Raw genomic sequence first — 13,903 nt, forward strand, 5'->3', positions numbered from 1 at the left:
ATACCATGTAATTATAGTAATTTTGAAGAACAAAACTTATTTTTGAAATAACAGTTAATTGTCAAAATGTTAGCTTTCTTTTAACTTCTGTAAAAATTTTTAAAAATTTAATCTTTTTTTATAGTATGATACAGACTTCTATATTCTTGATAAATATCCATTGGCTGTAAGACCTTTCTATACCATGCCTGACCCAAGAAATCCTGTAAGTAAATTTATTTTAAATATTTTGTTTTGGGGAAGAAGGAAAACTTTATTGTGACTATGTTAGATTGTACCATGGGAATGGTTTTCATCAGTAACTTGTGATTTTAATGGGACATCATTGTACGTATTACTACTAGTTTCTGTCAATTCAGATAAAAATGATACTGTGAAATGTGAGTGTTCTAAAAAAACTAGTGTCAAAACCTACATTGAAAATCATTTTCAAGGGTCATTTTTTGAAGATTTATGAAGAAGAAATGCCATATAAGTAATAAATACAGACTTTAACACATCATATTATTGACTTTGAACTAAGAAACAACATTATGTCCTGGGAGTTCATCTGATTTGTGTTTTGTGGCCTTTTACTGTTTTTCCATTACAGTGGTTCCCAAACTTCAGTGTGCATCAGAATCACTTGGGAGGCTTTTTAAAACACAGATGAAAAAGAAAAAAGGGCACCTGGGTGGCTCAGTGGGTTGAGCCGCTGCCTTTGGCTCGGGTCATGATCTCAGGGTCCTGGGATCGAGTCCCGAGTCAGGCTCTCTGCTCAGCAGGGAACCTGCTTCCTTCTCTCTCTCTCTCTGCCTGCCTTTATGCCTACTTGTGATCTCTCCCTGTCAAATAAATAAATAAAATCTTTAAAAAAAAAACACACACAGATGACCGGGCCCCATTACCAGACATTCTGATTAGCTGGTCTTGGGGGAGCTTGATAATTTATATTTCTAATAAGTTCTGAGTAACACTGAGGCTACTGATCCAGGAGTCATACTTCGAGAACCATTGGTTTATCCGAAGACAGGGAAAATAACTTAAAATCTTATATGAGAGTAGGTTAAGCTATGGTAAATTTATGTTCTATTTACTTTTGTTTAAAAAAAATTTTTTAATTAAAAAGACTAACACCTGTTGATAATTTGAGGTTCCAAAAATGACCCAAAATCATATCACACCTAAAAACATTTCAGATGATAAAGTGAAATGAGAATCAGCACTACTTCTTGCAAGTTTAGATACTGTATTCTGATTTGTTATCAGAAGATATAGGAGAAGGAGAGCATAAAATATGATAGAGGGAAGAAGTTATTATTGAGCTCTCACTAGTTTAACCTTGTTTTAGAGAAACAGTTGTATTCATTGGAGCAGATTGCATCATTAATTGAAGGAAAAAATGGACTTGTTCTTTGTGCAGAAGAGTTTGTTTTTTTTTTTCTCATATGAGTAATGGAAATAGAATGACAGTCACTTCAAGAGTGGCCTTTTCTTGTGTGTTTGTTTTTTCTTGAAGAAACAGTCCAATTCTTACGATATGTTCATGAGAGGAGAAGAAATACTATCAGGAGCTCAAAGAATACATGATCCTCAGCTGCTAACAGAACGAGCCTTACATCATGGAATTGGTAAATAAAAACACATTTGGGAGAATAATGTATGTTGTGAAAACAAATAAAAACATTTGGGAAAGTAATATGTATTGTGAAAGCAATTTTAAACCTTTTAAAGACTTCTCAGAAACATCATTTGTTTTAATCTTTATAAATTACTGAGTAAAATGATACATTGTATTTGGTTTTTGAGTTTGTTTTTGTTTTTTCTAGATTTGGAGAAAATTAAGGCATACATTGATTCCTTCCGCTTTGGAGCCCCTCCCCATGCTGGCGGAGGCATTGGTAATATTATTTTAATATTATGACAATATATTTCCAACCCAGATTTCATTTGGCAAAGTGTTCATTCAGTTCTAACTAAATTTCTTCATTAGATTCCAAAAACTAAGTTTTATATATTGTTACTGCTTAGAAATAAGTCCATGCTAAGTATAGTACAAATTTGAATTATAACAAATTTTTAGTGAGTTGTAGCTAAATGAAAATTTGATTTCAAAGGACCAAAACGAAGAGCTAATTTGTATGTTCTAAAACATTGTAATACATTTCTAGCCATTTTTTCCCCTAAAGAGTTTAGAAGCAAAATATCTTACAAATTAACTATCCTGTTTTCTCTCTGCATCCATGAGTTCATTCTGATTAGCCCAAATTAAAGTTCTCCCTCCGGTTAGCTCAGATTGCTGCTAAATTTTTTGTTGCAATGTAACATTTTATTGACTTTCAGGACTACTTCTAGAATATATATATAAGATACCACCCTGTGATTGAAAAAGGGTAAAGAGTGCCTTGCTGGCTCAGTCAGTGCAGCATGCAGCTTTTGACCTCAGGTTGAGTTCAAGTCCCATAATAGGTATAGAGATTACTTTAAAAAATAAATCTTAAAAAAAATAAATAAATAAAAGGGTAAATGTTTAGTTCAGTTTCTATCAGAGTCTCTTAAAAGAATTCTGGAGGCGCCTGGGTGGCTCATTGGGTTAAGCCTCTGCCTTTGGTTCAGTTCATGATCTCAGGGTCCTGGGATCGAGCCCCGCATCGTGCTTTCTGCTCAGCAAGGAGCCTGCTTCCCCCTCTCTTCTCTGCCTGCCACTCTGCCTACTTGTAACCTCTGTCAAGTAAAATATTTTTTTTAAAAAATAAAATAAAATAAAAAATTCTGCATTTATAGTTTTAAAATATTTGTCTGTTGTTTGAGGGGGAAGTTGGTGAATAGTTAATAAACTTTAAAATTTATCAAATTAAAAGAGTATGGAAGAATATGTATTTACCTCTCTTTAGGAAACTATTGTTTCTAGTTTTTTTTTAACCTTTGCAAAAATAATCTTTGCATATGCAAAAATACACACTTTTAAAATATATTTTTACACAAATTATAGCATACTCTACTATATAAATCATTCAGCACCTTGCATTTGTCACTTACTATATTTTTTATCTTGTTCCTTATCAATTATTAAAGACTTTTTCAGTTTGTTTGGTTTTTTTAACACTATATAGAATCGATCCATTGAACTGGTGTACCATAATCTTGTTAACCAGCTTACTGATGGACATGTGGATTGTTATTATAAACAGTGCTACTTTGGATATATAGTTTATAATTTTTAATGGGAGAGTCTCATTAAAGTATTTTTCTTAAAGTATTTTTCTCTTAAAGTATTCGTAATGTACATTTTATATATTTTGTAAATTTTTGTGAAGACATTTGAATGGTTATCAAATACCACTCATGTTTTGGTAATTAATGATTGAAGAGAAGATGGGATATGGTCTTTTTATTTTAAGATTAGTATTAGATTACTGTAATACAAGGTTCAAATATGTGCATGTTTTTTGGTAAGGAATAGCAATAAAATGTTAATCCTCTTATTTATATTTTTGTTTTAGAAGTTAAATACATTCCTTTAAAATTCAGTCATTGCTATATAGAAATATTCTTTGACCTTTTTTCTGTAACACATGTCTTATACAACTTGGGTAAAAGAGATAAATTGAACACACAAAGTTTCATTTGCTAGTTCTGCTCTGTTTCTTAGGTGACACTTGGTCTTAATTCTTACCAGTAATACAATATTTAAGTCACATGTCAAAATCAGTCTCTTTTCCGCTTAGAACATTTACAATAATGTGTCCTAGAGTCTTTTATACTAGGAACCACCATGTTACATATCTATTGAATTATAGTAAATTTCTGTTATTTCTATTAGTAAACTACCTTGAACAGGTTTATGGTTCTCATATTAATGGCCTAGACTACATAATTAAGATTCTGGCCCTATTCAAAGACATATAGGTATATGTATTTATTTATTTATTAATCCCCCCCCCCCCCGCCTTGAGAGAGAGCTTGAGGGGAGGGAGAGAGGAAGAGAGAATATCTTAAGCAGGCTCCATGCCCAGCACCTAAGCCAGATGTGAGGCTTGATTGCACAACGCTGAGATCACAATCCGAGCCGACATGAAAAGTTGGACACTTAACCTACTGAGCCACCCAGATACCCCACATATAGCTTATGAATTTTTTTTAAGGTCTTATTTATTTATTTGACAGAGATCATAAGTGGACAGAGGCAGGCAGAGAGAGAGAGGGAGGCAGGCTCCCTGCTGAGCAGAGAGCCTGATGCAGGGCTCGATCCCAGGACTCTGGGATCATGACCTGAGCCAAAGACAGAGGTTTTAACCCACTGAGCAACCCAAGCGCCCCATCCCACATATAGACTTATAAAATGGTTTTTTTGTGTTTGTTTAAATCATAAGTTTGGGACATTTACAAGATTTTTGTAGTTCAGAGAATCCAGACAACCTAAGGATACCTCACTTAGTCCTTTCCACATACAGCATCATTTCTATTTTTGTTTCTGAATCAGATCCAAAACAGTCTATTTTATTTTATTTTATTTATGTTGTCTTATCTTATAGGGGGAGTCTACATAGGTGTACAAGGGTGGGATGGGGGAGCAAAAGGAGAGGGAGAAAAATCCTAAGCAGGCTCCATGCATAGCCCAGAGCCCGATGCAGAGTTGGATCCTACAACCCTGAGATCATGACCTGAGCAGAAATCAAGAATCTGATGCTCAACCAACTAAGCCACTGAGGTGTTCCAAAACAGTTCGTCTTAAATAAACTCAAAATAATGAAAGTATTTTATTGATCAGTGATACTTTGTTGGTAATTTCAATAAGTAAGACCCTGAAAGGTTTTCAGAAAAGGAATTAATGATTATTTTGTTTCCCCCAGGGTTGGAACGAGTGACGATGCTTTTTTTGGGACTGCACAATGTTCGTCAGACTTCAATGTTCCCCCGTGATCCCAAACGACTCACTCCTTAAAGAAAGCCGTGCTTTTTTTATTCTTTCCAGTAACCTGCTATTGATCAGGCTATCCCTGATTTTAAGTAGCTGCTTGAAATATGCAGTGGAGTAAATGTCTTAAACAAAGTGCCACAATTACTTCGGATTAATTCACTATAGGTTACTTTAAAAGAGAAAATTTTTATAACTTTGGACATGCTTCAGTAGGAAATGGTTGAACATTTTAATTAAAAATTCATATGGTTATGTTAAAAATTCATATTGTATTACTACAATAAATGTTAACAATTTTAAAAAGTTCAGATTGTGTAAGGTTTTTTTCTTTTCTATATTATAGTGGCTATGATATTAATGTCTTAAATCTTGAATATTTGAGCTTATTTTTTTAAATTCTGACATTGAAATGAGGACAATTTTAGGGAAGTATCTGAGATTTTAATGAATGTGTAATTGGCATATCATGGAAAGTTAGGCAGAAAGTATCAGTTCTTTAGATTTGTGCCCAGAAATCATGTAAAGCAGGTGGGAATACTGGTTAGAAGATATTCAATGTAATGCTATATTAAATTGTAAATTCTAACTTGAATTTCAATAAAATTTTAAAGCTAGTCATCATTGTCTTTGTATAACTTCATTGCAGTCTGATTTTGTAACTGGTTTTTGGCATTTATAATTTGGGAAAAGAAAAAGTACACAACTAGTTTATCTAAATGCCTAAAAACAAGTGAAAGCTGATACAGTCATAATATGTATTCATATCAAGCTATAAGTTCAAATGGATATAAGAGGATAGAATTCTTAAAACTGAAAGCTTGGGTTAATAGTTTATTTCACATAGATTTAAAAATATTGTAGAATTTTGTTTGATTTTTAACTAGTTCTAATACTTAGTGAATGTCACTGAAATGCACTCTCATTTTCTCTACCAAAAAGAAACTTTTGTGTGAGAATTAGAGTCAGGAACACTTTCCCTCTATACTTGATGCTACTTGATGCTAAAAAAAAAAATTTTTTTAAAGACTTTATTTATTTATTTGACAGAGAACACAGGTAGGCAGAGAGGAGGAAACAGGCTCCCTGCTGAGCAGAGAACCCGACACAGGGCTCCATTCCAGGACCCTGGGATCATGACCTGAGCCAAAGGCAGAGGCTTAACCCACTGAGCCACCCAGGCGCCCCGCTACTGGTAATTTTATATCTTTCCTTCGTATCCTGCAAACTATCTTGAGTATAGTAAGCACTCCAAAACTCTTTAAAATTTAAGCTACACCAAGAATAAGTAGACTACTAACCATCTTTTTCTGTATTAATTGCCAGACCCTAAAATAAAATAGCCTAAAGCTATTCTATTCTCAGATTCATAGAAACATAGCTTCTTTCAAAATAAAGCCTGTAAAGTCTTAGAATTATATGATTTTTTTTTTTTTAATTTTGTTTGTTTGCCAGGGAAAAGAGAACCAGAGAGCACAAGCATGGGCAGGAGGAGGAGGTGGTGCGGACGTGGAGCTGGCAATGGCAGAAGGGAGAAGCAGACTCCCCACCAAGCAGGGAGCCCAATGTGGGACTTAATCCCAGGACTCTGGGATCATGACCTGAGCCAAAGACCTACACTTAATGAACTGATCCACCAGACACCCCTGATCATGATCTTTTTTATCTAATTTTTTTATTGGGAAGCGTTCCAAACATGCCAACCAGATTAGATCATGATGAAAAGGTCATCCCTGAACTTGCCAGCAAGCTATATCAAATCTTAACATGGTCATATTTGCTTTCAAGTACTTTATTTTCTTTTTTTAGGGGAAGAGATATTGTGGAAACAAAGTAGCCTGTGTACCCACTCTGATCCTATTCTTTCCTACCGTAGTCATGACTATTATATGAATTCAGTGTTTTTTTTTAATTTTTTCATGTTCTTATATTTTAACTAAATACTTACCTTTCTATTAATATTACCTAGTATTATTTGCAGATTTATTTGCTATTATTCTGGGATTTTGATTGGCATCAAAAAGTCCAGTGAATGAACATTGTATAGTCTTCCAGTGAATGAACATTGTATAACCCTTTATTTTTGGTATTTTTTAAATTGTTAAATATATTGGTACTCTTTACTATCTTTGAAAATTGTTCTTTGATTTTTATTTTATGCTGGAGTACCTTACTACTTTTTTTCTATTGGGAATGGTATATTTTTTCCAAAATTTTAATTGTGTGTTACTAAGGCATAAGAAAACTACCAGTTACTAGTTTTTAATATGTTTTTGTGTGTGTGCAGCGACATACCTGGAATCTATAATTTGTATTGACTGTCTTGTATTTTCAAAGTAGACAGATATGAAGAAGGGTGGCACAGGAATAGAAGGTATGTATTCTGTGGCTCTACTGCCTAGATTCACATCCTGATTTTGCTGTTCACTAGCTGTATAACTTTGGGTAATTTGCTTATCCTCGACTTTCCTCATTTGCATACTCCTATCTCATGGGACTATTGTGGGTTTTAAGACACCTAAAACCCCTATAAAAGTGCTTGATACCTAATGTCTGGCAGATAAGGAGTTTCATCTCTTCTGTCTAATTCTTACATTTACTTACTACATTACTTATGCCCTCAAGTAGAAGGTTGAGTAAAAGCAGTGATGGGGCCATGCTTTTCTTGGTTGTTACTTAATTTAAATACTTGTAAAGTCTCAAGATTAAGTGTGATATTTTCTGTAGATTTTTAATAGATGTTTTTTGTCAGGTTAGTGAAGATTCCACTTGCTAAGAGTTTCTGTTATAAATGTTGAATTTGTCAAATACTTTTTCTGTATTTGCAGTTTTTTTCTTTTAGTTTGAATATGGTAGATTACAGTAATAGAAATTCCTGATATTTTTTAGAACTAGTAGTATTTGATGACTACATGCTACTTTATATATATATGTACTACTGAATTCAACTTGCTAATATATACACAAAAATTCACTTACCTTAAATATGTTATTTTTATTAATTTGGATGATTTTATACAGTGAAGTAAGCTGTACCATAATCAAACTGCAGAACATTTTATTGTCATAGCAAGTTCCATAATACATCTTTCTAGTCAGTCTTCACCTCTGGCAACTAAAGATCTACTTTAATTACAATAGTTTTGCCTTTTCTAGAATTCCATGTAAATGGAACAATATAATAGTCTTTTGTGCTTGATTTCTTTCTTTAAGCATTATGTTTCTGAGATACATCCATGTTACATGTTCTAATAGTTTTTGGTTTCGTTTTGGAGAAGGGGAGAAAAGGAGAGAATCTTAAGCAGACTCCACACCCAGTGTGCAGCAAAAAATCAGGGCACAATCTTACAACCCTGAGATCATGACCTAAGCTAAAATCAAGAGTCAGATGCTCAACCAACTTGAGCCACCCAGGTGCCCCAATATGTTTCTTTATATTGATCAATAATATTCCATAGAATAGATATGCCATAATTTACTTACCTATTCAGTTGATAGACATGTAAGTGGTATCCAGATTTTAATATATAATAAATAATGCCCCTATGAACATTGGAAGTCAGTGTGGACAAGTTTTCTTTTCTTTTTTTTTCTTTTTTTGTACATACTTAGGAGTGAAATTTCTGAGTAATACAGGAAGTGTAGGTTTAATTTTGTAAAATACTACCAGTCTGTTTTCCAAAGTAGCTGTGCCATTTTGCATTTCTACTAGCAGGGAATGAAAACTTAAGCTGCTCCACATTATCACCAACACTCAGAAGTATCAGGCTTTTTAATTTTAGCTGTTATAGTTATTGTATAGTGGTATCTCATTGTGGCTCTAATTTGCATTTCCCTACTGGTTAATGATGTTAAGCATCTTTTCATGTGCTTATTGGCTATATCTGTATCTTTGTGGAAGTGTCTTCATAGCTTTTGCCCATTTGTTTTATTGGGTTGACTTTCTTCTACTTGAGTTATAAGAATTCTGTATATTCTGAATATGAGTCCTCTGACAGATCAGATATATATTTGGCAGCTAGTTTCTTCCAGTCTGTGGCTTGCCTTTTTTTTCTTAACTACCTTTCAGAGAGCAAAAGTTTTCAATTTTATGGTTGTGCTTGTAATCTGTTTAAGAAATCTCTGCCTCAGGGGCACTTGGGTGGCTCAGTGAGTGGGTTAAAGTCTCTGCCTTCTGCTCAAGTCATGATCCCAGGGTCCTGGGTTCAAGCCCAGGCTCTCTGCTCATCAGGGAGCCTGCTTCCCCCTCTCTCTCTGCCTGCCTCTCTGCCTACTTGTGATCTCTCTGTCAAATAAATAAATAAAATTTAAAAAAAAAAATCTCTGCCTCAGCCAATGTCACAAGTGTTTTATGTTTTCTTCTATCATTTTAGTAATTTGAGCTCTTATATTTAGGTCTATGATCCATTTTGAGTTAATTTTTGTATATGGTATTTGTCAGGGTCAAGTTTCTTCCCCCACTCCAACCCCCCATACTGATGTTTAGTTAATTCAGCACTGTTTGTTGAGAAGACTGTCCTTTCCCTGTAGAATGACCTTAGCACCTTTGTAGAAAAGAGTTGACCCTATAGGTGTGGGTCTATTTCTAAACTCTGTTCTATTCCATTGACCAATATTGTGTATTCTTGCACAACTACTATAGTGTCTTACTTTTTACAGTTTTAAGTAAACCTTGAATCAGGGAGTTTAAGTCCTCCAGTCTTGTTCCTCTTTTTCAGGATTAACTATTCTAAGTCCTGTGACTTTTCATTTAAATTTTTCTATCATGTCAATTTCTTTTCAAAAAGTCTGCTAAGATTTTGATTTGGATTGTATTGATTCTATAGATCAATTTGAGGGGAATTGCTATCTTACCAGTTTGAGTCTTCTAATCTATGAATATGAAATATCATCCCATATATTTTTAGGTCTTCAATTTCCCCTTGCAGCTTTTATTGTAGTTTTTGGTGTTCCATATACTAGTTCATCACATACCTGTAAATCTAACTGTGTGTTTCTGGAAAAGATATATATTCTGTCCTTGTTGAGTATACTGATAGAAATGAATGGTGGTGTTCAGAATGTCCATCTTTGCTGGGTTTTTTTGTCTAGTCCCATCCATTGCAGAAATTGAACAGAAGATTTTGGGATTTTCTGTTTCTCTAATTATGTAAAATTTTGATTTGAACATTTAGAAGCTCTTTGTATCTGTTATTAGGCATATAATATAATTACAATTTTTATATATTTCTGATGAATTTACCCTTTTAGCTGACAAAATGTCACTTTATAACTGTGGTATTGCTCTCTTAAAATCTGTTATCTGATCTTATAGCTGTTAACATCTTGTGCTTTTTTTTTTTTTTAAGATTTTATTTATTTATTTATTTGGCAGGGAGACAGCGAGAGAGGGAACACAAGCAGGGAGACTGAGAGAAGGAGAAGCAGGCTTCCCACTTAGCAGGGAGCGTAGTGTGGGCCTCAGCCTCAGTACCCTGAGATCATGACCTGAGCCAAAGGCAGACACTAATGACTGAGCCACCAAGGCGCCCCGTGCTTACTGTTTGCACAGATCTTTCCTTATCATTTACCTTCAGCCCACCTGTATTGGTGTTTAGTGGGTTTCTTACAGACAGCATATAGTTGGGTCTTGTTTACACATTCTGACAATCTCTACATTTTTTTATAAAGTTTTTTTTTTAAGATTTTATTTATTTATTTGACAGAGATCACAAGTAGGCAGAGAGGCAGGCAGAGAGAGGGGGGAAGCAGGCTTCCTGCTGAGCAGAGAGCCCAATGCAGGGCTTGATCCCACGACCCCAGAATCATGACCCAAGTCGAAGGTGAGGCTTTAACACCCCATGACAATCTCTATATTTTAATTGGAAAGTTTGTCTGACAAGATTTAATGTACTTGTTTATATAGTTAGATTTGTATCTACCATTTAATGTTTCCTACTTGCCTCCTCTGTTTTTGTTCCTGTTTTTCCTGCCTTTTTTTTAATGACTTTAAATATTTTTTTAGTATTTTACTTTCCTATTGGTATTTTAATTGAACTTCTTTGTATTGTTTTTTAGTGGTTGCTCTAGAGACTATAATGTACATTCTTAACTTTTATAGTCCACTTAATATTTACTAATTTTATATTTAAGGATTTTATGTCTCTGTTTATAGCCATTGTTTTCTTTTTTATATTTTTTCTCCAGTTTGGATATCTATGGCATATCAGCCTCTGATTTTTGAAAAGGTTTGTTTGAGGGGCGCCTGGATGGCTCCATCAGTTAAGCATCTGACTCTTGATTTTGGCTCAGGTCATGATCTCCAGGTCATGAGGTCAAGCCCTGTGTTGGGCACTGTACTCACTGTGGAGTCTGTTTGCCATTCTCTTTCCCTATCCTTCTACCCCTCCCCCTGCTCTGCTCTCTCTAAATAAATAAGTAAATACACAAATAAAATCTTTAAAAAAAAAAAAAAAGGTTTATTTGAGATAGAAAGTTTTATATTTAATGGGATAAGTTTCACTGTATTCTCCTAGGGTTTTAAAAAATTTTAACTTCATCTTCTTTTATCTTTTTTTCCTCTTTCTTTAATCTGTAAGGTCCTATTAGACATTTGTCTATTTTTTAAATCTCTTCACCTAATATCTTTAGCTTTTTTTTATATAATTTTTTATTTTTTATAAACATATATTTTTATCCCTAGGGGTACAGGTCTGTGAATCACCAGGTTTACACACTTCACAGCACTCACCAAAGCACATACCCTCCCCAATGTCCATAATCCCACCCCCTTCTCCCAAACCCCCTCCCTAATATCTTTAGCTTTTGATCCTATCAATCCTCTCTGGGCTTTTGTTGTTGTTGTTGTTGTTGTCGTTCATTAATTTCTGCTCTTCTGTCATTTTCCTTCCCTCTGCTTTCTTTAAGGTTTTTTTCCCCCCTAGTTTGCTAAGTTTAAACTTTCTGTTTTTATATTCTGTAGTTAATATATTGACTTATTTTTGTCAAGTTTTGTGCCATTTTTTATACCTGTATGTTTCAGCTTGGGTTCACTTTTCTTCTTTAGTACTTAATATTATTTAGTATTCCTCCCTTTAATATTTCTTTAAGTTAGAGCCTGTTGATTATAAATGCTAAAAAGTCCTGTCCTCTTGAATGATAGTTTGGCTCAGTATAAAATTCTAGGTTGGCGGTTATTTTTCCCTTAGATCTTTAAATTATTATACTATTAAACTCTTTTTGTCTGTGAACGGTTTACTGTCAGTATACTTGTTTTTCCTTTGTAATCTGGCCTCTTTCCTTGGAAGGTTTTAAGTTGCGTCTTTATTTTTGATATTCTTCCAGTTTGTGATCTGTTTAACAGTTACTCACTTTGCTTAGTAATGAATATAATGAATGTGCTTTTTGTCTAAGACCCACATCTATTTTTCTTTTCTTTTTTTTTTTAAGATTTTTATTTATTTAACAGAGATCACAAGTAGGCAGAGAAGCAGGCAGAGAGAGAGGAAGAAGCAGGCTCCCTGCTGAGCAGAGAGCCCGATGTGGGGCTCGATCCCAGGACCCTGGAATCATGACCCGAGCCAAGGCAGAGGCTTTAACCCACTGAGCCACCCATTCACCCCCCCACATCTGTTTTTCAATTAAGAAAACTTCTCAGCTAGTATCCCTTCAATATTGCTTCTTTATCATTTCCTCCATTTTCTATTAAACTCCGGTTGGCTGAATTTGGGCCTTTAACTATTCTGTTAGGTCTCTAACTATTCTCATATTTTTCATCTTTGTCTCTGTTCTGTGTTCTGATTGAGTTCTTCAGTGCTGTCTTCTAATTTATTTACTCTTCAAATATGCCTAGTCTAAAATTAACCCCATTTATTGCATTTTTTCAGTGACTATATATTTCTAAATTACTTCATTTATGACTATTTTTGTTCATAAATTCTTTGGTGGGAGTTATGCCATCATTTATGCTTTCAATAAATGTTTTATCATACTGTTCTACAAAATATTTTACCTGGTTTTATTTTTTGTTCTTGACATGTCCACATAGAAGGACTCATCACGGGGCACCTGGGTGGTTCAGTGGGTTAAAGCCTCTGCCTTTGGCTCAGGTCATGATCCCAGGTCCTGGGATCAAGCCCTGCATCCGTCTCTCTGCTCTGCAGGGAGCCTACTTCCTCCTCTCTCTCTGCCTGCCTCTCTGCCTACTTGTGATCTCTGTCTGTTAAATAAATAAACAAAATCTAAAAAAAAAGAAGAAGAAGAAGAAGAAGGACTCATCATATGTAAACCCTATGGACTATCTTGAGGAGGAGGATTATAATACAAAAGAAGAAAATAATATATAAACAACAATTAAATGTTCTCTCCTAGCACAGTAGCTTTCATACTGAATTGTTGCCCAGTTAGCTTTTGTAGTAGCTGAGGGTAGCAGGCCCCACAGGAGGTTCTTTCTTTGGCTGTTGAATGGAGCAAAAAAGGATTCTAGGGTAGAATCAGATTTGTTATGAGGCTTTTGCCAGGGACAGTCTCTTGTATTACATAACTCCCGTATTTCAGATTTCTTTTTTTCTCTGTAACTTATAGTTAAGAGCACTTTATGAAATAAAACTTCGTAGTTAACTTGGGCTGAAACATGAGTACAAGACTTATAAATTTCTTTTTCCTTGAAGTAAATGTTTCTATATAGTACATTATTATACACTTGAGTTACATAAGAATATATTTTTCAGCAAACAAGCTCCTATAAGCACTGGAAGGTGGTTTTTAAGGGGGAGGGTGTTCTTTATTCCCCCAGTTTTATTGAAATATAATTGACATATCTGGAAGTATTTAGAACATTAAAATATTCTTTTGCATGGGTCAGCCTGGTCTTCTTTTTAAGGCTGCAGTTACAGACTCAGTGATACTGGCTTTAGCACTAATTGTAGAGAAAATAGAACATTCCCCTAATTTCTGTTTTAATTTAACCTGCTGGTATTTGAAGATTAATCTAGATTTTGAGTTGTATTTTTTATCTGGTGGCTTCAG

At 34.4% G+C, this 13,903-nt stretch overlaps 1 protein-coding gene across 1 annotated transcript in view; it reads left to right on the forward strand.

Moving 5' to 3' along the window:
• The window catches only part of DARS1 (aspartyl-tRNA synthetase 1), a 62,561-nt gene extending 57,047 nt beyond the window's left edge, over positions 1–5,514 (forward strand). Inside the window, exons 13-16 of the mRNA XM_059394374.1 lie at positions 125–205; positions 1,499–1,610; positions 1,809–1,880; positions 4,833–5,514. Of these exons, the coding sequence (XP_059250357.1) occupies positions 125–205; positions 1,499–1,610; positions 1,809–1,880; positions 4,833–4,924 (357 nt within the window). The 3' untranslated portion in view covers positions 4,925–5,514. The remainder of the gene's footprint in view (positions 1–124; positions 206–1,498; positions 1,611–1,808; positions 1,881–4,832) is intronic.
• The last annotated feature ends 8,389 nt before the right edge of the window (positions 5,515–13,903 follow it).

The sequence above is a fragment of the Mustela nigripes genome, chromosome 3 (assembly GCF_022355385.1).
Source record: "Mustela nigripes isolate SB6536 chromosome 3, MUSNIG.SB6536, whole genome shotgun sequence".
NCBI classification, from domain to species: Eukaryota; Metazoa; Chordata; class Mammalia; order Carnivora; family Mustelidae; genus Mustela; species Mustela nigripes.